The sequence below is a fragment of the Hydra vulgaris genome, chromosome 08 (assembly GCF_038396675.1).
Source record: "Hydra vulgaris chromosome 08, alternate assembly HydraT2T_AEP".
NCBI lineage: Eukaryota > Metazoa > Cnidaria > Hydrozoa > Anthoathecata > Hydridae > Hydra > Hydra vulgaris.
Window position 1 is genome coordinate 64,254,458 of NC_088927.1, and position 25,543 is coordinate 64,280,000.

The 25,543-nt window shown below is 26.7% G+C and overlaps 1 protein-coding gene across 1 annotated transcript in view; it reads right to left on the bottom strand.

Moving 5' to 3' along the window:
* Positions 1-976: 976 nt before the first annotated feature.
* The window catches only part of LOC105847748 (uncharacterized), a 121,896-nt gene continuing 97,329 nt past the window's right edge, over positions 977-25,543 (bottom strand). The window contains exons 28-33 of the mRNA XM_065804162.1: positions 22,540-22,735; positions 11,840-12,478; positions 11,365-11,643; positions 8,140-8,409; positions 1,456-1,605; positions 977-1,283 (exon numbers count right to left, since the gene is read on the bottom strand). Coding sequence (XP_065660234.1) covers positions 1,051-1,283; positions 1,456-1,605; positions 8,140-8,409; positions 11,365-11,643; positions 11,840-12,478; positions 22,540-22,735 — 1,767 coding nt within the window. The 3' untranslated portion in view covers positions 977-1,050. The remainder of the gene's footprint in view (positions 1,284-1,455; positions 1,606-8,139; positions 8,410-11,364; positions 11,644-11,839; positions 12,479-22,539; positions 22,736-25,543) is intronic.

The window sequence follows — 25,543 nt, forward strand, 5'->3', positions numbered from 1 at the left end:
GACAATCTGCACACGACGTCAAATGTTGATTTAAAAGTATAAAGGGAGAGTTCTATGCGATAAGAAAATGATAGGATGAGATGGAAGACATACGATTAAAACAGCAAATATATTTTGCAATTGCAGTAAGGCAAAGTATTTATAATCTATATGCCAAAAAAAACCTTTTTGGGTGTTTTGTTTCAGAATTGTGAAATTTCGGATGAAGTATCTCATCATAATTTTTGTCCACTTACAACAAATGGGCGGTGTGCTAGACAAAATTACTAAAAAATTAACATATAAAAAGAAACTAAATTTGCCGTTGTCCATTAAATCTGTCCAAAAATATTGTCCAAAAATCTGCTGACACCAACATTTCAAGATCTCTCAAAAGATGTACTGCTAAATAAATACTTGCATAGGCAAACTCAAAATAACAACAAGTCATTGAACGTTATTTGGAAAAAGTGCTCTGAAGGTGTGTTTGTGTCAAAAAAATACCAGAATTATCTGTATTTTTCAGCTATTATTGAATTTAATGGAGTTATTGGACTGGAATCTATTTTTTTGAGCTTAGTATATCATATAGTTTGGTATACAATATAGTTATTGGTATACCATATTTAAGGTTTTGGTAAATATTACGGTTATAGAACTTTTCATAAAAATTCATCCTAAAAGTTAATCTAGATGACATACGCCACATTTCTGCTAACTTTAGAGCTTGCGTCACAAAATTCACAATAAAATACGACCGATTTCTATTATCGATGCAAGTTATCGAGTCACTAATATTTATAAAGAAAAAAAGAGCAGTAACTTTTAATGACATTAATTCATATTTCTTATATCAAAAAATACTTAAAAGTTTATTATTCCTCAATGACATGCGCCATCATACTATCAGAGGTTAATTGTTTAAAAATTTTTTATTTTATCTATCATTCAAAAAATTCTTATAAAAATTCCAAGTTTCAGTTAATTAAAAAAAAAATTATTGGAAAATCATATTTTCTATAAATGAAAGACATTTAACTGATAAATACATAAAAATAATAAACAATAAAGTCAATTGTTTATCTCAGTTATTAGCTCCTTATCAATTTCCATTTTTACTATTTCGTTCATTTTCTTGACCATTTCTGCGTCATCATAATAAAGTATATTTGTACAATTAATAAACATATCAAGCGTTTCATCTATTTCACCATTGGTTACATCTTTATTCAACAAGTAATCGTATTTTGATAATTTCTCATCAAGCTGAGCGTTTCTTAAATCAACAGCATAAAAACTTTTCACTAAACAAAACATCAAGACACTTAAAAAATTGTTTATTTATTGTGTGAGTGTATATAAAAAAAAAGGATAAGGATACCAAAAAGTAGTTACGTTTATACATTGTATATAATTCTTCTAAACAAAAATCATATAGACGCTCATCTATATATACTTGAATCATTTATTATTTACCTCCTTTGAACTCTTTATAACGATTTTTGTTTGATTTTGGCTTAATTACGGAAGAAACAGTCAAAAGACTTTCAGGTTCAGGAGCCTTTTTATTTTCATCTATTAGATAAATCTCTTTTTTTTTCTTCGAAGAACCCCATCCAAACAAATCTAATATGAAATTGTTAAAGCTAAACTGGGATAAAAATGTATCAAACTAGTTTGAAATGATTACACTTTTTGAAATTCATTCATTCATACACACACACACACACACACACACACACACACACACACACACACACACACACACACACACACACACACACACACATATATATATACATATATATATATATACATATATATATATACATATATATATATATATATATTTATATATGTATATATATATATATATGTATATATATATATGTATATGTATATATACATATATATATATATATATACATATATATATATATATATATATATATATATGCATATATACATATAAATATATATATATATATATATATATATATATATATATATATATATATATATATATATGTATGTATATATTTTTTTTGATATTCTCTTTTTGATATACATTCATATATATATATTTATATATATACATATACATATATATATATATATACACATATATGTATACATACATACATACATATATATATATATATATATATATATATATATATATATATATATATATATATATATATATATATATATACATATGTATGTATATATTTTTTTGATATTCACTTTTTGATATTCATTCATATATATATATATGTATATATAGTCTCAAGTTCGATACGTCTAAAATAGTCGCATTATTTGAAATATTAAAGTCTTTCGTTTCAATTTTGCCCTCATTAAACCATTCAGCAAAGATCTTGATTGACAGAGGGACATCATGTAGAGGAAGTTTGAATGGTTTCAATGATTGAGAAATGGTGCTCTGAATATTGCAGGTGATGAAAAAAAAATACAGAAGGAAAACGATTCTTGCTGACACTGCTGAAACGGCTACAACTTTTAAGCCATCTTTTGACTGGCAGATTGGAATAGGTGGAGGCAGAAATTGACTGAGAATAACATCAAAATATACAACATCCTGGATCCTCATAATTCACAATTTGGGTATATTGTATTAATATTGAATGGTGCACACATGAGAGGCTAATCAGTCCTGATCCTTCGATAAGAGGTGATAAGCATCAAACTACATCTTGTTGTCTGGATTGATATACTTGGCCACTCTTGGAAACTGATCAATCATCAGACCTGAAAAGATCAAGACACAGCTCTTTCCAACGAAATCGAAATTCTGTTTCTTTAAAAGAAGATCAAATGTCCTACCTTAAATATATGTCGCAATACAGATAACTAATTCCTTAAGTCTCGATATATATATTGCATTTTGATAAAGAGTTGATATTTAAAATGAATTTGGATACTTTGAAGGAAGATCAATCCCGCCAACTCTTTACTTAGTTGAGTAAAGAGTTGGTGTAAAGAAAAAAGAAGTTTAAATCAATTTTGATGACTTTAGCGTATCTTAGATTTTCATCAACACTGACCATCAACACTGACAACAATCACTGGCTTGAACATCTTGATCAAAGGGTCCTTTGTAATGAAATCGAACTCTGGCAAAGTCAAGAGTCATTCAAAGTCCAATTTGAGAGCATAAACTGTCCATGATGAATGCTTTCCAGATCAAACAGCAACATAAGTGGAACCAGAATAGGAAACTGTGCCAGATTTTAAACACACAGTAAGCTTGTGCTTTTTGAGAATGACTCAATCATGATCAGGAAAAAAAACTCAATACGTTGGTTTTATTTTATGGCAATAATTTTGAAACAACTTTTTTATTTCTGTTGAAATTTGATGTGATAATTTTTTAATTGTTTTATGATAAACTCATGTAAATAGATTGTATAACTGACGTTCACATTTTCAGCTTTGTAACTTAGTAACTGTGGTACTTTGTTACGTAGGTTTTTTTTACTTTAAAATGCCGGCTAGAATTTGAAAAGAATTTAAAAATAATGATTTAAATTATTCAAAATGTTTTTTAGTCTTGCTTTTACAATTAAAGTGAATTAAAATGAGTCTAATGTTCAATACCAGATTAAGACCAAAAACAAAATATCAAATTGCTTCTTACAGAGACAAAATAAAATTGAATGAAAACAATTTAGGAAATGCGGTGGAATGTTGTAAAAAAAAAAAAAACTGTCAAGGCTAAAAATTGTTTAAACAAGGTGGATACAATACTGATCCTAGAACACTAAATCGTATTTTAGATGTGCTAAAATCTTTAATTTTGAAAAATGATGAGGAGAATGTAATAGAATTGTAATAAAAAAATAAAAACAGATGTCTACAGATGTCAACAAGGTATTACAAAAAAACTGCAGTCCACAGTCATCTTAAATTTATTAAAGTATTGTTTGTATAAAGTTGAAAAACCATCTTATATACTGCAAGCTATCACCTAATGTAGTAAAAGCAATACTTCCCAAAAACAGGTTCTTTCTGGTCAAGATTTATGGTAAAGCACCCCAGCCTAACTCAAGAGACAAGAGAGAGCTTCTATGAGCCATGCAACAAACTGCATTAGATCAATGGGTAAAAGCCATTTAAATGAACAAGCTGAAGAACCTAAAACTACAGGTATAATGAAGAACAGTGAAAAATTGTGTAGTATAATAGATAAAAAATGCATGTTTAATCATGACAAAATACCACAGTTTGTAAACTTTAGAGTTAACAGGAGTGCATGCTGATTTTTGTTTGCTGGAAAGAATGACAGTTGCTATTAAACCATCCTTAAGAACAGAGATTGTATTACTATTCACATATTTGTGTCTTGTGCTGGGGATGTAGTAACTTACCATGTGTTATTATCAGGAAAAAGAATAACCAGTAAAATGACACCAAAATTCACAATGGAAAAGATTCCAAACTTGATTATATCAACTACAGAACATGGAGTACAAGATCACAATTTTTTACTCAATTTCTATAAACTCTTTGAAAGTAGGTTAACCGAGAAAAATGTTGAGAGACCTGTAGTAGTAGTCACTCTTAAAGGTTTGACCTGAGTGTCAAGTAAATCAAGTAAATCATAGTTTACACTATCATTACCGCCAATGTAAACCAAAAATGGTCTCTAATATAATGACAATTGATTGCTCTGGGTTAATAGAAATATTAGGGGAGATATGATCTTCCTGGATCAAAAGAATCAAGAAAGCAAAAGTGGTTGGTACTGCAGTGTCAGGTCTAAATAATAACTGTATGCAAAATGATAACTTGGCACAAGCAGCAAGATGCATAACAACTATTCATTCTCAGACCCCAAACAATTCTCTTTACAAAAAGTCCTAATTGTTTCATCTTCTCACAGTGTTAGAACAGACTCTTGTGATTATTACAAAAAACTTGAGTTGTCTATAACCTCCATTACCAATTGAAGATGTAATAAATTTGCTACCATGTTCACAGGTAACTCCAAAAGATACCTTAAAAAAAAACCATAAGAGAAACTCAAAAACATGCATCAATGGAGAGATAAAAGGTCTTAGAAGAGGTAAATAAGAAAATAAGAAAATAAGAAAAAGCAAAAAGACAAAAAATAGCAGGTAAATAAAAAAAAACGTGAAATAATAAAAGAAAAATTTATCAAATGCAAAGTTTGTTTTCAATGTAAAGAAAAGTATTTTGCAATGATGACTTAAAGTCAGTTTGTACCTGCAAAGTTGTTGGTATTAAACCAAAAATGATAGAAGCCCCTAAATCGATCATGAATATCAACTCTTGACATTTTATGAATCTTTCTTTTTCTGATTAAAATTTTGTTTTATTTGCTAATTTAATATTTGTTCAATAATTAGTAAAATTAAATTTGACGATGAAGTAGTATAATTAGTATTTAAAAATTTTTTAAAAAACCAATGTGCACCTTAAAATGTAGGTCTAGTGTTTTTAACGAAAACAGCAATAGGACTTAAATCTTGTTTTTAAGTTGAAACTGAAGTCCTTCCATTATTGATCATTGCGATAAATAATCTCTATTACTTATTTTGTTAATTACTACCACATGTCAATTTGATGCTTTAAATTGAAAGTGTGTAATCAAATTTTTAAACAAATACAGAATACAATCAGTTCCCAGTGCATACTTAACATAGAATGGACTTACTGTTTCAAATTATATTGTCTCGTACTTTGATTACTTCCCTGTATAATATAAACATTATTATCGTTGATTTGAAATTACTAAAGGCCAAAATTCAATAACCATCATTTAAAGGTACACATACATTTTAAGTTCATGTATACATTAGCTCCACCATATCACCAACATTTTTGATTGTTGAAGGTTGTCATTTAATTGCTTGCGCTTTTTGATGAGTACATAGAAAAAAGTATATATATTCTTGATAAAAAAATCTTTTTTACTGGTCTTTTAATTTTAAGACTTTTCTTAGAACTTTTTTGTTTTGTATTTTTGTTACAAATCTCTCTCTCTCTCTCTCTCTCTCTCTCTCTATATATATATATATATATATATATATATATATATATATATATATATATATATATATATATATATATACATATATATATATATATATATATATATATATATATATATATAAGTATATATATATAAGTATATATATATATATAAGTATATATATATATATATATATATATATATATATATATATACATACAATTTATAATATATAAATTGTATGTATATATATATATATATATATATATATATATATATATATATATATATATATATATATATATATATATCTACTGGATATAAAAAACATGAGTTGAATATTGGAAAAAACAAAATGACAATACTCCATTAGATTTAATATATATATTTGATAACAAAAACATCGGGAAAAAAAATTCTGACATTCTCCCATTAGATTTAATATATATATATTTAATATAAAAATATTGGAAAAAAAAGTTCTGATATTCCTATAGATTTAATAGACAAAAGAATAAAAGATAAAAACTAAAATACTTTCAACCAGAAGACTGTTTGTTTTTGACAGGAAAAAACAGCAAAAAAGGCAGGAAATAACTTCAAAAATGGTCAATGGATCAAACAGACAAAAATTAATAAAATATATTTAAAAAAAGTTGTTAAATAAATATTTTTAAGTCTAAAGCTAAATATCTACCTCTGACTCTTGTTAAAAACCAAAAAAACTACAGATATTCTTAATCAAGGCAAATATTTGAAAAAGTTTGCAGTTATTTTGAGTTCACCAGACCTCAATGAACCCCAGCTTAAAGGAATACTTGAAATTTCTGATGGTTGTGTACTAACCCAGGCTACTGCAGTAAAAAGGCTTTAAATGGAGTCTTTTGGAAGTAGCTGACAAAGTATTGTTTTATACAACTGCAAATAAAACAGGCTGGATAAAAGTAACACTCTCAATTATTGAGAGATGGAGAGGCAAGCCACTAATTTGGCTAGTATGTAGATATGTACATAATAACCCCTACAAACATGTTTGTTAAAGAATAATCTGTGAGAATATGAACAAATTTGCCTGAAAAAAGTAACTGAAACATTTATTGAGTTAAGTTTTTTTTTTTTTTTAATAATTTTGGGTTTTTAAAGTCTCTATTTTGTGTGTACAGCTCCAGAGGTGGATTTACAAGCGATCAGAGATGTGGAAAATTACTAAACTACAAGATCTGATATTGCCAAAGCAATAGCAACAGTTTTTTTACCTCTAGAGTTGACAAGGAATTAAAAAAGGGCCTGGGCCTGCTAAAAAACTGCTCAACTTGACACTCAAAAAGATATTGGCAAACCAAAAGTTCCAGAGCAATACAAATATACAAATACTTCTTATCTGGCATCATTTGTGGGAGGTATGAGTTGGTTAGTTTTTGAAAACCTAGGATTTACACAAAATGATCTCATGGCCATAGAGCTCTATCTGGTATTGCACAAGTTTTAAATATATTTTTATATTTTATGTTGTATGCACTGGCAGAATTACGGGTACGTGGACTAAGCAGTTGCATTAATGGCAAGCTTTTATTGTTCTTGCATTGTTTATGAAAATCTAAAGTATTTTTTGTAAAATATCAGTTTGAGAACCCAGTTATTTGTATTGCTGATGGCTCCAACTTGACAAGATCTGCGAAAGGTTGTGCGTTGCTTTATTTTAAAAAATTGAAAAAAAAGGGGGTCTCAAGGCCTCTCAACCCTCTCACCAGGTTTTGGGATCACTAATTATTTAAAACAAGAAAATTCCAAGAAATGTTTTTAAACTTTAAAAGACTGGTTTAACAAGTAAAAGTTTTTTTTTACAAGAATTTATATACTTTTCTTTATGAACTCCTCAATAGGCACGAGATATCAAATGATAACCCTAAAAATTCAAAAACAATGAGGAAATGGCTGGGGCTAGTGTGTATATATGTATATATATATATATATATATATATATATATATATATATATATATATATATATATATATATATATATATATATATATATAAATCATAAATATATTAAAAAAAGAAAAAAATCTGATGGAAAAGCTAAAAGTAGTGGGATTTGTATATAAAAAAAAAAATTAAAAAGAAAAAATTAATAAGAAACCTTTAAATTGTTCTGTTACAAAATCAACCATCTCATAATCATTATCTTGGTATGCAAGGTTTGCACGAACTAATGCAAAAATATCAGTTATAATGGATATGAACATACTCATAACAACCCAATTAACAATAACATTGAAGCCAAATACAAATACTGGACCAAGTAAAGAGTTAGCAAACTCAAATTGACCATAACTAAAATTCCCCAGCATTAATAAAACTACTGATGAAACTGTTTTAAAACAGTTCTGGTAACCTTCTAACACCATGCCTAAAAAATTGATTATTTATTGTTATATTAAAAATTAAATGTTCGAGTTATATTAAAAAAAAAACTTGGCTATAAACAAAAATAAAACAAAAACTAAAACACTATAAACAAGTCAAGTAAACGAGTCATTCTAGTCAGGCGGTCAGTACAGCTGTGATTTTAATAATATACTTAAAATTAAAATAAACTGTGTTTAAAATAAATGTTGTTTAAAATAAAAATATAAGACTAAACGAATGTAAACCTAAGCAATCAAGTAAGCAAGCTAGCAAAAAAAGTTGCTTGCTTTATATAAGGCTAATGTTAAAAAAAAAAAAACTCTATTATATTTAACTTCAATAGTTTTAAGTTAAAAGATTAGATATAATAGTGAATAGTGAAATTAAAAATGTAAATCAGTATGTTTCATAATTAGTTAAAAGGTTAGAATTAATAGTGAATTAAAAATGTAAATCAGTATGTTTCATAATTAGTTAAAATATTAGAATTAATAGTGAGTTAAAAATGTAAATTAGTATGTTTCATAATTAGTTAAAAGATTAGAATTAATAGTGAATTAAAAATGTAAATTAGTATGTTTCATAATTAGTTAAAAGATTAGAATTAATAGTGAATTAAAAATGTAAATCAGTATGTTTCATAATTAGTTAAAATATTAGAATTAATAGTGAATTAAAAATGTAAATTAGTATGTTTCATAACTAGTTAAAACATTAGATAAAATAGTGAATTGTAAATGTAAAGTACTTTTAAAGTTACTTTAATCTTTTTATTTAACTTAAATTGCTATTAAAGTATTTAAGCACATTTATTTTACCAATCCTTATGTAATAATGCAATTTTATTTATCAACTAAAAAGGCATAATAGGAAAACTTTATTTAAATTCAGTGAATCTCTCAGATAAAGATGTCATCCATCTTATATATAAGTATACATTTATTAGTATAGTGTGCATTATTATGTGTTAACCTTTTCTTAAATAATTATTTACAAAAAAGGAAAATTTGCTCTTAAAGTAATCAAACAATTTTTATTGACGGAAAAAAAAAATTAATCTGAAAATTCTAAACTTTTATTTTATATTTTATATAAAAAGATACAAAAATTTTAAAAAACTTCTCTAAAAATATAAAAAAAATTCAGAAACAAAATCCAATTTAACCACAGTTAATGTGTTTTATTTTTATTGTTTTTATTTTTTTTCAATAGCAATAAAAAAGTAAAAAGAATTTTGAACCAAAGAAGAGTAAATACATCAAAGGTAGAGAATAAAGAAGAGTAAATACATCAAAGGTAGAGAATAAAGATTAAAAGGAAACATCAGGATATTTTTTTTGTAACTTATAATAAAAATAAGATATCCTTGAAAAATATATACTACTAGAAATAGTAGGAGAAATAGTATTAATGTAACTTTGATTAAGTAAACCTTAAGTAAACTGTATATGTATATGTATATGTATATGTATATATATATATATACATATACATATACATATACATATATATATATATATATATATATATATGTATATATATATATATATATATATATATATATATATATATATATATATATATATATATATATATATATATATATATATATATATATATATATATATATATTAACCCCCCTCCATCCATGGCACCACTTTTCGACAAGGGGAAGGGGGTTGCATTAGTATAAAATTGTATTTTTTCAACATTAGTTCGTAATTGTAATTTATTTAACATAATATCTCTCATATTTAAATATTATCTTTTAATTTTCTTGTTTGGTGGAGCTTAAAATAGCGTAGTTTACTGTTATAATTTACAGCTTAAGTTTTAGGTAGTCTCTCTTTTCAAACCTCTATTCCGACATTGAGCATCCTTGACATCCGAAAACCAAGATTTTTAGGGAATAGGCAAAATGGGATATATAGGGATAGGCGTATTGCAGTGTACATACATTGACTGATTTATATTGTTTTCTTTCGAGCCCAGGGCAATGCCTTTCTTAGTTACTGGTATCACCTGAATTTATATCATAATTTTACAATAAAACAACATTTAAAAATTAGTTTTCATTATTTGTGACGTCAAGTTAGTGATACATTATAAGTATTTGTATAGTGGCCGAACTTATGAGATAATATTGAAAGTTCGGTCAAAGTAGATGTTTTCATTTTAAACAAAATATTGAGTGCTAGTTTCTATTTTTCATTTTTTTATTTTTACAAATTTTTTTTTCCATTATGATTTAATTTTCATTATCCATTATGATTTAATTTTCATTATCCATTATGATTTAATTTTCATTATCCATTATGATTTAATTTTCTGTATCCATTATGATTTAATTTTCTGTATGTTTCAGGAAAAAAAATTGAAAATTTTTTACTTACGTGTGATAAATAAATGTTCAAAGCTTAAGTGACCGAAATTAGGCCATTTTACGGTAATTAAAGTAGTAAAATTAATAATATAAAATTGTGGATAAAAATAATAATTTAAATTATTAATAATAAATTAATTTGGTGCAATGTTTTAAAAACAAAGATAAAAACCTGGCTGTTGTTAAAAAAAAGAATGAAGAAAAAAATTTGCTTTAATGTCTTTTCCCTTTAAAACTTTTTGACCTTTTAAAATATTATTGGGTTCCACGCAGAGATTTGAAGAAATTTAAATTCAAAAGTGCATTCCTAAAATTCCTAAAAAAATGCTTAATTAGAAAGAAAAAAAAAATTAACAAAAAAAAAAAAATCGCAAAAAAATTTTTTTTAAGAAAAACTAAACGCGAAGGAGTGAAAAGCAATCGCAATATGCTTAGTTTGAGCCCTGATATATATATATATATATATATATATATATATATATATATATATATATATATATATATATATATATATATATATATATATATATATATATATTTATATAGCTCTAAATTTAATAAACATAAACTTACCAAAAGCAATTGTTGTTGAAGATACAACTGAACACAATATGATTACAAAAAAGATTCCAAAAATAGAAAGAGGATACCATGCAGCTTTTAAAGTTGAAGATAGCATTGAAACACGCTTATTAAATCGCAATAGTTTAATAAACTTCAAAGTTACAAAAAAAACAATGAGCGACACAATGTAGATATATGTTAAATCCCAGTATGAAGCAAACTGAAAGTTGATAAATGACTGTGGTTTTTTAGTTGGCATTCGTTGTAATAACACCTTAGCCAGATGGTCTTTAATATATACATATATACATATATATATATATATATATATATATATATATATATATATATTATATGTGTGTATATATATATATATATATATATTATATGTGTATATACATATGTATATGTATATACACATATAAATATTAAAAAAATTAAAGTAAAATAATAATATAAAATGTAAAAATGCTAAAAAAGTAACCTTTATAAAAAAAAAATCCAACAGCAAAAGTAGATAATAGTATCAAACCAACTTCTATTAAATTCCAAAATTCAAGAAAATATTTCCAACCAGTTCGATATAAAACACAACATTCACGAATAGCAAACACAAACATAAAAATGATAAATAATATTTGAGAACCCAACATAGCAACACCAGTTCCTTTTGATGAAGCATACAATTTAAAAGTAAGTATAGAAAAATTAGGAATAATTCCACCTGAAGCTGGTAGCTCTAATATCATTGTGACCATGTTAAAATAATTAGTAGCAACATTAAACAAAGCAAACTCAATTATTACAGCACGAGTTTGTCTATCAATCCATCTGAGTTTCTTAAGTTGATCGAGTAAGGCTTTATTTTTCCATTTAGGAAAAATTTCTATGACATAACCTCCACCATAGTAGGTATCAAAATAAGCTGAATATGGATAACCATCAAGATCTTTCCAAGTTTGATACCTCCATGGCATAGTTGATGGATTGATAGCAGATTTGTATTTTACTGGAAGCGACCAATTGAAATCAAAATCTCGTGTTTCTTCAAATGTAGACCTATAAGATGACAAACAATCCAGTTTAAAATAATTTGCCATTGATTTATTTTTGCTACAGGAATCTATAAAATAAAATAAGGTCTATTTTTTTGCATATATATATATATATATATATATATATATATATATATATATATATATATATATATATATATATATACATATATGCAAAAAATATTTATAAACATTTATAATATTTAAATGTTTAATAATTATTAATATTTAATAAATCAAACTGTTTTGAAAGCTTTTCTATTAAGCAAGTATAATTAAGTTAATCTATCAGCATTTTGAATGTATTTTTTAGGCAAACAATAACACAGAAACTCAATTAGTAATGTGTTATAAATATATTTAATGAACATGGGTCTCAGAAATTTGCATTAAGATTATATCTGCCATTTTTCATGCTACAAGCTGTAAACATTTCATTAAAGTACTGCCTCATAACAACTTGTGCTTTACACAGTTGTTTACATTTAGCAAGTTATTGACCAACACACAGGAAACCTTGTACAATTTGCTTTCTAAATACTCATTAACTGCAACATCAAGGAAGCTATTTTCGGTGTCAGTTATTTGAAGAAGTTGCAAGAAATCGACAGCTCTTTAAAAGTCAGAAATAATAATATAAGCATATGCAACTTTTATTGACACGAGCTGTATTTTCTTTTCACAGGGCACTCACTGTGATAATAGTAAAAGGATCATTGGCTTTTTTTTTCTATGTTGTTTGCCTCCCCAAGGCCGAGAGGGTAACTACAGTTAAGGAGGTTACTTTATTGTGATAACAACTTGCTCTCATCTCTTTAACTCCAAGATAAAAATCTTGACAAACAAGGCTGCTGCATGAAGAACCAAGTTGAGCGTGGTATGACCAGGAATGTGATGTGGATTGAATTTGGAACTTCTCACTTATGAAGCAAGTGTACTACCACTAGATCACTATCTTATAAATATCAAGAGTGCCTCATCTTCAGACCTGTAGCTTTTATAGATGCACAATAATGGTCATTTAATGTCTAAAATGAATGTTATTAAATGCTACATCACCAAGGTTTCATGTAAATATTAACAAGAAATCTGTTGAACCATTTTATTGTTTTTTAATTTACACACTTCCAACCCAAAGTATTTCAATCTTCATTTTTTGATAGCTTTAACCATCAATTGAGCTCAGTGCATTGCACTCGGGTTTTAAACAGTTGCAAAATCTTGTTGATCAACAGTTGATAACACAATAAATCCCCAAAATAATCCCCAAATCCCTAAGTTAATAGAATTATTCTATTATCCCAATTGCAAATGAATTTAAATGATGTTGACATTTTTCTCTAAATGAGTTGAAATGCAAAATTTGGCACCCCTAATAGTTTAATATTGCTGTCTGCAAAAAAACAATATAATAAAAGGCTATCTGTCCACATTTTTCATCACCAACCATGTCTGATTCTAGCTATTGCTCTGCACAATGGACAGTTTATGCCAGTTTTTATGCTGATAAGGAAGTAACTTGTGAGGCACTTTTAGATGAAAGGCAAGTTATGTTTATTGTTTTGCATGAATCAATCAGATGTAGCCAATATTTCCAGTTTTGGTCTTAATTGATCTAGCCATGTTGTAACATGACATTAACTAAGTAAAAACTTTATTTAAAAATAAAATAGTTATTAAGATTAAATATTATTATTAAAAAAGATCAAATAAAAATTTGGATACGAAGCTATATTTTCTGCAATAGTAAAACTTTATTGATCTTAGAATGAATGTACATACAATTTTAAAACTAGCCTGTTTAGTCTGGACACACTAACCTACATAAATATCACAATGCTTTATTGGTTACAACACCGATTCTTTTTTTTAATCAAAAATTCTTTGAATTTATTTTTCATTTTTTTAGTTATAGGACTTATGTTTTTTTTAACTTTAATAAATTACTTTTTACTTATAAAGAAATATACTATTATATTTTAATTTTTAATTATATATTACTTATGAAGTTTATATTGATATTTACTTATACTATTATATTGATTTACAATTTTTTTAATTATATATTACTTATGAAGTTTATATTGATATTTACTTATACTATTATATTGATTTACAATTTTTTTAATTATATATTACTTATGAAGTTTATATTGATATTTACTTATACTATTATATTGATTTACAATTTTTTTAATTATATATTACTTATGAAGTTTATATAAAAATGTTTTTTTCAAAAAGTAAATTTTATATACTTTAACAATTTTTAGTATGAATAAAATAAAGGAATTAATGAGAATCATAAACTATAAAAAGCAACATATCAACCTCTGAGTTAAGATTATTTTTAAATTATATTTTTATATTTGTATTAATTTAAAATTTACTATTAATTTACTTTTAAAATAATAATTAACTTGTTTTTTTTAAATAAACTAGTTTTGAAAGTTACAAAAATAAAATGATATAATGTAACATTTAGAAATTAAAAAAAATAATAATAATAATATTAATAAAAAATAATAATAATAATATTAATAAAATAAAGTAAATTGTAATAATAATAAATTTAAACGTAAAAGCCATAAAAAAAAATTAAAATATTCTAGTTCTTCTCTTAAATGTAATGACCAAACTTTTCTGGTCATTCCAAAACAAAAGTTTAATCTTTTATTAGACATCCAAAAACCCAATCTAATTTCTGTCTAAGATTAAGATTTTTTTTTCTTGTCTTGTTAGAGTCACATCACACCTCCATCTAATCATCATCTTCTCTGTTGGCAGATACTATGGCATAAAAATAAGGGAGAGTGGTTGACATCGGAACAGCGCCTTAATCGGAATGCTTGCATTTATTTTGGAAACAAAATGTCTCATAGCTATATTTTGCATTTTTCTAGTACAATATCTTATTTTCTTTTTTTTGAGAAATTTTGGAAGTTATTTCTCAAAAATTTTCGTCAATTTAAAACTTTTTTGCATCATTTTTTAGGGTGATTTAATTTGGTGTTCATACTATATTACTATATTGCACTGAGTAAACTAAACTTCAGTAGATTATATGATTTTTTATATTTGATGCAATGCGATGGGATTTAAAATGCAAGTAATAAAATTAATTTTTCTTATGAACAACTGCAAGCATGATATTGCAGTGATATAAAAAAATAATCCAAAGTTTCCATAATTGGAAATATATAGCTTTCCTGACTTAATCAGTGATTAAATCAAAGAATTGACAAAATAATTCATGTGAAATTTAAAGTTTAATAGTTATAATCATAAACTTCAAAAACAATTCTTTACTTGATTTTTGATTAATAAAATAAAAGAAAATCATAAAAGTGGAGGTTTTTATAATTTCATTTGTACAACTCAGTTTTGCAATTTTAATCCTATTATAAGATTTGATTGAATTGTCTAAATTGTCACTGTAAAGATAAAAAAAAAATTTAAATTAATTTCTGTTGATGTTACTAGGTAATCTTTTTTAAAAGATTACCTAGTAAATTTTGCCGGGTGCCAGGGCTAAGTTTGTAAAAAGCTCTATATTTAGCTGGGGCCAGGACCCTGGTTACTTACTACCACAAAGTTACATCCTTAATCCTTTAATGTTATTCATCTTTATTAAGAATCTTTAAAATAATTGAACTTTTTTTTGTGAGTCTGTTTGCTGACAATAAAACTATAAACTCCTGTCTTGACAAAAAGCCATCACTTCTTGAACTTGATCTCTCCTCTGTGGCAGCTTTGGGCATGCAGTGACTGGTAATAATTATCCCAATATTGTTAATGATCAATGACAGCATTCTTACTGAGTCTTCTACTTAATGTCGTCTCAAATTATCCTTCTGCTACTGAATTCTTGTGGAAACTATAGATACAATCCATTGCAAAGATAATTTTTTTGTCTCTATTTATTGCTCACTATTTTTTTGATTCTTTTTTCTACTCCTATAAATTTTTTATCGCCATTGTTTAGATGTTACAATATTTTTGCTAGTTCTCCTAACAAGACTTTCTCTTTTATACATTTCTTAAAACTTATTATTCAGCTAAGTTGCATTCTTTTACTGCCCATTTTTTGCTCTAAAAAAATCTAGTTAATCTAGTAAAAAAATCTAGCATCAGTACTTTTGATTTCTCTTCTGTCTTTTTTATTTAGCCAAGATTCTGATTTCAGAATATTTTTCTTACACATTTAGTTTCCAGTTTTCCAGTTTACTTACACATTTAGTTTCAAGTTTTCCAGTTCTTTTGTTAATTGCTTTCTTACCCTTCAACTCTCTAATAACTATAATAGTCCAAAATTTTATATTTATAATATAAAATTCAATTTATATATATATATGTATATATATATATATATATATATATATATATATATATATATATATATATATATATATATATATATATATATATATATATATATATATATATATATATACTGTAAATTCTATGTTTATTTACTACAGGAACTGTAAATACAAAAATTTAAATAGAAGAGTGTTTGCACAAGAGACTTTTGTCTTTTTTTAAGATCTCATAGAAAAATAAACTTATTTTGACCTGAAATAGCAACTTTCCATTATTCAAAAGATACAATTTTATAGTGCTAACAAAATTTGTTATACTTAAATGTTGTTTAAAAAGTCATTTTTAAATTATTGTGACTGCTTTACTGTTTCATAATTAGGATTTATGAAAAGCTTGCAGAAACTTCTTTCAATGAAGATCCACAAGATAAACTGCTTTTTTTCCCCTCATCTTTGGTTAAGTAGCTGCTCTCTGTGGTATCAATGCTATTCCTTGATTTGCAAAGCCATTGATAAACTTCATCTGATAAAATTTTTCTTGCTTATTTAGATGCAATTATAAATCTAGTGTTTCCCTCTGATGGACTGTTACTAACAAAAGATTTTAGTTTTGCCATTAAGAAATCAAATGACTCAATAAACCCTGTGATATACAATAATAAAAAAAATATTTTCTTTGTTTTCTTCTTTTTCTGAAAACTCCATGCACCATAAAAATAAGAAAAATATGTAACTATCTGTCTAAATACTCTATAGTAGATACCCAATATCACAAAAATGCGTTAATATATATCCCTGGCTAACAACTTGTAGGCATGTGTGTATATATATATATATATATATATATATATATATATATATATATATATATATATATATATATATATATATATATATATATACACAGGATGAGGCATAAAGGACGGATGTTTTTAAAGTGGCTATAACTCGCCACTTGGTGGAGTGAGAGATGTGAGGTAGGCGGGGTTATGTCTGTGAGGTCTAAGCATTTGTTTTATTGGACAATAGAACATCCCGTTTTTGTGTACGACAGTTTCGTCAAGAATAACGAGTCTATCACAGCCGTTCAACGTGAGTTTCGTCGTCATTTCAATATTCACAGAAATCAAGCTGTTCCCGCTCGTAACACTATTCTACGTTGGGTTGAAGCACTCTGTACACAAGGTACACTAATGAACAAAAGACCACCAGGGGCTCCACAAATGGCACGTACCCCTGAAAATGTGGAACACGCCAGGCAAGCTTTGCTGCATAGTCTGAGTCAATCTGCTCGGAAACATTCTTCTGAACTTGCCCTCACTAATTGTTTGGTAAGGCATATTTTGCACTTAGACCTACGTTTTTACCTCTATATATTGGCCATTGCGCAACAGTTGGAGCGCAGGGATTATGCAGCGCGACTGAATTTCGCACATGAGATGGAAGCAATTATTGAGCAAAACGACAACCTTATTTTATTCATGAGTGATGAAGCTCATTACCATGTCAATGGCATGGTGAATCAGCAGAACTGCCGTTATTGGGCCTCTGAAAATCCGAAAGAATTAACGAACGACCGTACACACAGCCCTAAGGTAACGGTTTGGTGCGCTATGGGCAAATATTGCGTCATCGGTCCGTACTTTTTTGAAAACGAAAATGGAAATGCTGTTACCCTGAACTCGCAACGTTATATCGCCATGATAAACAACTTCTTGTTACCTGAGTTACGACGGCAACGTACCCCCATCCATCGTGTGTGGTTTCAACAGGATGGGGCAACGCCCCACACAGCCAGAGCATCAATGAACGTTCTTCGCCCCCTCTTCCGCCAAACCTGGAAATGTCGCATCATTTCCAGGTTTGGCGATATTGATTGGCCTCCTAGGTCCCCAGACCTATCCATGTGCGATTATTACTTATGGAGTCACCTTAAGGCACGTATATACAAGCATAAGCCTCGATCAATACAAGAACTAAAGGAAGCTATTCGAGTGGAGGTCGCCCAAATCGACAGAGCTATGTTAGAACGCGTGGATGCCAACTTCCAAGAACGCCTTTGGAAATGCATCACTGATAAGGGACACCACATGGCAGATGTTGTTTTCCACACCTGAAATTGTCAAATGCTATTTGTATACATACCCAAATCTGTGAATACATTTATAATTAATAAATTTTATGATTGTTTTAAAAACGTCCGTCCTTTATGCCTCACCCTGTGTATATATATATGTGTGTATATATATATACATACATATATATATGTATACATATGTATATATATATATATATATATATTCATATAAATATCTATATATATATACATATATATATATATATATATATATATATATATATATGTATGTATGTATGTATGTATGTGTATATATATTAGGGTGTTTCATATTTTATCAATTTTTGAAATTAAACTCTCAAATTGATTCATAAATTGACCATTTATATGAATATAAGTTTGAGCAAAAAATATAAATATATAATTTTTAGGGTCCCTGCCAGTTCGATTTTGGGCAAAAATATTGGGTGTTTTAAGCGCCTAACGGGGACCTTAAGATTTATCCTATAAAATTTTTTATTCTCTTAAATAATATATGATGGATTGAATACTAATTACATAAAAGAAGCATGTTGACAAAATTAAGAAATTATTTTAGAGAATCTTATAATAAAGAAAAACCTATTTTATAATCTAGGTGGCATATTTTATAACTCGGAGGCGTATCTTAATTTTTTCAACATGCTCCTTTTATGTAATTAATATTCAATCCAACATATATTATTTAAAAAAATAATTAATTTTATAGGATAAAGTTTAAGGTCCCCACCAGGCATTTAAAACACCCAAAATTTTTGCCCAAAATCAAACTGGCGGGGGCCCTAAAACTTATTTTCATATAAAAAGTGTGGCGGGTACCCGCTCAAACTTATTTTCATAAAAAAAGTTTGGCGGGGACCCGCTCAAACTTATTTTCATATAAAAAGTCTATTTATAAATCGATTCGCAAGTTTATTTCAAAAATTGATAAAATATGAAACACCCTAATATATATGTATATATATATATTCTTGTACAAACTAATAATACAATTACAAAAATACAATAAAATCAATTAAAAAGTTTATCATGTCATACTAAAGAAATAGGAAATAACAAAAGAATAGGTTGAAAAGATATGCAATATGTATAAAAAATAGAAGCTAAACAGAAAGTGTCATTTGTACATGGTTAACCTGTTTATTCGTAGCAGGTTTTAACCATTCTATGAACATACTTTCTTAAGTTTTAACTTGAATTTGTTAGATGCTGAATCTAAAACAGAAAAAACACTTATCACTTATTTGCATGAAACAATTTTCATTGGCATGGAGATGTTTATAGATATGAGACTTTTTATCCCTTTTGTAATGTTCAGATATTCTGTTCTTGAGATGGCGAGTAGCCTATATAACAGGAGTTACATACTGCACATACGAATTTATACACCATGAACAATTTGAACTCAAGAGGAATAGGACCTTTAGAAGAAAAGAATTTATAAATTTTTAGTGAGGTAAATACTAATTTAATATTTGCTGAACTGCAATATCTTTTAGCAATTAAATTCAGTCTTTTTTTAGTTGAATCAGATTATTTGAATAAGACAAAGATTCTTTGATTTTTAGAGTATTTGAATTAATTTTGTTTAAATAGGAGTTATATACTTTTGAAATGAGCCAAGATGAGTACATGTTGTAAAATGGAGTGGAATTGGAGCGAAACTATAAAAATTAGTGTGAAGATCAGAATAGGTTTTTTTATAAAAAACGGTAGTGGTACCTGAAGAATTGATTTTGTGTAGAGTTATGTCTAAAAATGATATTTTTGAGTTTATTTCTTGTTTCATAGTAAAAGAAATAGAATTGTGTCTACTATTTATATATCTAAGAAAAAGATGTGTATCATTTTCTAACAGGAAAGCAGCACAAATGTCATCAACGTACCTTTTGTAGAAAACTGGTTTTACACCATTGAAATTTTTAATTCATTTATTTTCAAAATGACTCATAAACAAGTTGGCAAGAACTGGTGCCAGTGGAGAACCCATTGTTACACCATTGATTTGATCATAAGTTTGTTCTTTAAAAAGAAAATGTTTTTGCGAAGTGGCAAATTGGAATAGTGGAATAGTTTTTTTAAATCAGTTTTAGTAATTTTAATGTTTCTATTATGGAGCAAAATTAAATTGACTGCAACTTCAATGGTTTCTTGAAGCGGAACATTGGTGTGTAAGCTGGTTACATCGTATAATACTAAAAAATATTTGTGGAGATCAACTTGACTTGAATGAATGAACCTTTTGTACAAAATTCAGTGTTTATTAATGGAGATAATGAATCTCTAAAAACTTTGGCTAGTTGGTAGTTATAGGTTTCAATAGATGATACAATGGGTTTAAAGTTTATGGTAGTCTCAAAAGAATTTAACTTATGCATCTTTGGAATTCCATAGATACAAGCAGAATGGGATCCCAATGGATAAATTTTGTTACATGTAGAATCATTGAAAAGACCTTTTTCTTTTAGTTTCCTGAAAAAATTTTGAAGTTGTATTTCTCTTTATTTATTGTAACATCTTTCTTAAGTTGTTTAAATTTTGTTTTATCACTATTAATTTTATAAATACCATTTATGTACATTTCTTTATCTAATATGATGCCGCCGTTACCTTTATCAGGTTTTAAAATAATAATATTGGGATTACTAGAAAGTATTCTCAGTATTCCATGTTTTTTCAAAGTTTTCTGAGAAGGAAAAAAATTATAAATATAAGAGTTTGCAAGATGGGAAAGCTCTGCTTTAAGTTTTCCTAAATCTATATTATTTTTCAATTTTGTTTGGAGAAGGCAGTTAATTTGTTCAAACGAAAAAAAGATATCAGTACACCTAAGATATTTTGGTGGAACTGAAAACTGTAAACCATTTTTAAGGATGTCTAATTAATCATCAAGGAAGAGTAACGATTAGTTACGATATCTGAAGCATTAAAAAGATGACCAGTTGTTATTCGTTTTCGTGTATTTTTCTCTTTGTGTGTTATATTTTAACCCTTTAGTTAAAATAAACCAAACGATGAGAGATTCACTTTTAAGTAATCTTGTAAAATATTAATTTCTTCACATAAATGCAATTTTTCTTTGTTACGCTTTTGTAATGCACACTTAACAATAAACTCTAAGTTTCTCTCAGTAACTAAGAAGCTTTACATAAATTTAGTAACTAATTTAAATTTTTACATATTCCAATTATTTTTAGTTTTAATTAAGTGTTTTAATATATGCAGTCAGAACATAAATGGTTTATAGTTACAAAGTATCTACTTAAATTACAATATCCATTAAACATTTTATTTTAGTGTGCATCCTGTTGAAAAGTTATTTTAATTTCATGATGGAATTTACATATTTAAACAGGAAATTAAGTTGAATTCTAAATTGTAAAATAAAATTCAGAAGTGTTGAACATAATGTGCTATTTTTGCATACATTTTAACCATTAATAATTACCAATATTGAAAAGAATATACTTTTCCAAATAATTTAAATAAATAATTATATAAATACATATTTCATCAAACCAATGATGATGATGACGATGACTACAATGACAACAACAATGATGATGATAATTATGATGGTGATAACCATAACAACATCATTATCAACAATGATGATGATAACAATAATGATGACAATCAAAATGATGACAACAATGATAGCAAAAGCATTTTATAATAATACAATACTTACGTGGCTGCACTCGAACTTGTCGAATTCTGATTCCATTTACAATCTTTGAAGTTAGATCATTTAAAAACAATTTTCCAGGAAAGTTTTTCTTATCTGAATTTGCGTAAAAAGCACTCAAATTGTACCAAGGTTTAGGGTAAACTTGTGGTAGAAAAAATTTTTCTACCCATGGCCAAAAGTCTTTTGATGATTGAATCTATATTAAAAAACTTTTCTAAATAAAAAGTACTTCAACAAAAAATTAAAAAATTTTTTAATAATTGAGTCCACACTTGAAAAACTTACTTAAAAAAAAACATATTCAACCTTTTTGTTAACAAGCTCAAATGGCTGAGTAATGCTAGATGAAAAGGCTTCAGTTTTTAACTAATAAGACTAAATACAATTTTTAAGTAATAAGACTAAGAAGACAGAAGTTTGAATAATGCTGATTACTATTACTAAAAAATATTAGTTTTAAATCTTTATGTAAAACCTTTGCAGCTCTTACACACCAGGAACAAATTATGATTTTGTGACATTTATAACCAAAGTTATTTTTGGAACTTCTCTGCTTTCTGTCCTTACCAAAAGATTTTTAGAAGGAAAGGAGGGGGTGGTACTCATGCAAACAAAAAAGTAATAAAAAGTTAAACATAAAACCTGATATGAAACAATTACAGGAATTACAGCCCCTATAATTGAAACAGTGTAAAACATAGCTGTAAAAAAAAAACAGTATTTTTTATTTTAGTTTTCTTAAAATTAATCAGGATGGAGATTTTTTTTTTTTTTTTTTTTCGTTATTCACCTCCTCAAGGCCGAAGGCCACTACAGATGAGGAGGCTACTTATTAGTGGTTATAACCCTCTCTCAACTCTATAGCTCCGAAACACGAAACTTGACAAACAAGGCCGCTGCGCGGAGAAACAAGTTGCCTAAAAGGAGATAAGTCTAAGGAGATAAGTCTAAGGAGATAAGCCTAAAAGGAGATAAGTTGCCTTAAAGGAGATGCTGCCTAAAAGGAGATAAGTCATTTAAATAAAAACAGATCATTAATTAACTTTATTTTACAGAGTTTTCAATATGCTCAGAATTGTAATAACTTCTTTATTTTTTTATTTTTTTTTTATTTTTGCCTTGATAATGTTTTGAGAAAACAATAAGGTTTTCTTTAACTGTTCCTACAGCCAACTATCAAAAATATCTTCAGTTTTTACTATTAATACAATAGAATTTTAATTAATGAGTTTTTTGTTTTTTGAGTTTCTTAAACAAAGGATTACGCAGATCATTTGCTTTACTGCTCTGATAAATGTTCCAGCAGTGAACAATATGTCTTTCATAGATGTAACGCCTGCATGCTAGAAGAAGAAGAGGTTTGTCAAGTAATGTGGGTAATCTAATGCACGTAACTTTTTTGTTATCACCCTTTACAGAAGTTGTATCAAAAATTCACTTTCAATATATCAGACAAAAAATTGAATTTTTCTGTGCTTACTACAAAAGTTAAGATGACAAATCCCTTACTGCGCTTACTACAAAAGTTAAGATGACAAATCCCAAGAAACTCAGTCTGTCCACCAATCCTGATGAAAGCAACTGTCAAGTTAATAGTTTTTTCCATTTATGAACTCCTTTATTATCTTTTCATCAAAATAGAGAATCATGGGTAATGATTTTAACAAGATTTGTATTATGTTTCATTATCTCTAATTGTAGTTAAAAAAGACTATAAAACTAGTTCAGTTAAACATTTTACATGTTTTTAATGCTGTTTTTATTACAAACCAAATTAATTTCATAAGCATATTAAATTTAAATATATTTTATATTCTTTAATAAGTTTTGATCAATAAATTACACAATAAGGGGAAAGTACTTTTTTTAAAGTACTTTTCTTGTATCAAACAAATATAAGAGCGGATCATCAATTAACGTAAAACTGATAATGTAAATATGTAAATATATATATATATATATATATATATATATATATATATATATATATATATATATATATATATATATATATATATATATATATATATATGACAATACCATTATGTAACTATTTAAATAGATAGTAGTCTCACTTTTCCTTAAAGATTTGACAGTTATCGTACAAATCACTCCAATATCTTTTTAGATATCATATAAGACCGATTGAGGAACCATATAAAGTTGAAAAGAGATCATCCATCAATATATTTTAATTAAAAAAATATATTGATGGATAAACTGTTTTAAAGGTGCAAGGGACCATTACTAACAGTTTGTTTATTATTTATACTTAGTTGTTAATAACTTATCAGAGGTGCAGTTGTGCATTAAACATTTCTTTAAACATTTGCAAAAAAAAAAAAAAACTAATTCTGCATATCATACTTTGAATGGCTGAATCAAATATAATTTGTAAACACTCATCAGAGTATAGATAAAAATGTAATTACATTTTTATGTTGGATCAAATCCAACCTGTCCAAGAAAAAATAATAATAATGATGATGATAATATCTTTTGTGTATTCCTTTTTTACAAATGTCAATTTATAAATAAGAAAGTTAAACAAAAAAAAACAACATAAAACAAATACCAAATGTTACTTTTGAATTTTTCTTTTTCAGGTGAGATCAAGTAGAAACTTTTTTTTAGCACTCAAATTGCATTTCATGAGATTGTTTTTATGGGATTTTAAATTGTGGTTTTCATAAGATTATGAGATGATGAATGTCTTTTACTAGATTAAAATAAAAGATTTTTTCAAACTATATCTTTTTTATTGTTGTTGCAACCTTCCTTAATCCTTTGGCCCCAAAACACAAATTTGGCTCCTAAAACACAAATTTGGCTCCAAAACACAAAACGCAAAAAACAAGAGGCTGCACAAATAAACGAGTTGATTATAGTACTATCAGAAAAATGATGAGGATTAAAACCAATACTTATTGCTTACAAAGTCAGTAGTCTACGACTAAAACATTGCTACATATCACTATACATATTTATAGGATTATGAGAAGTA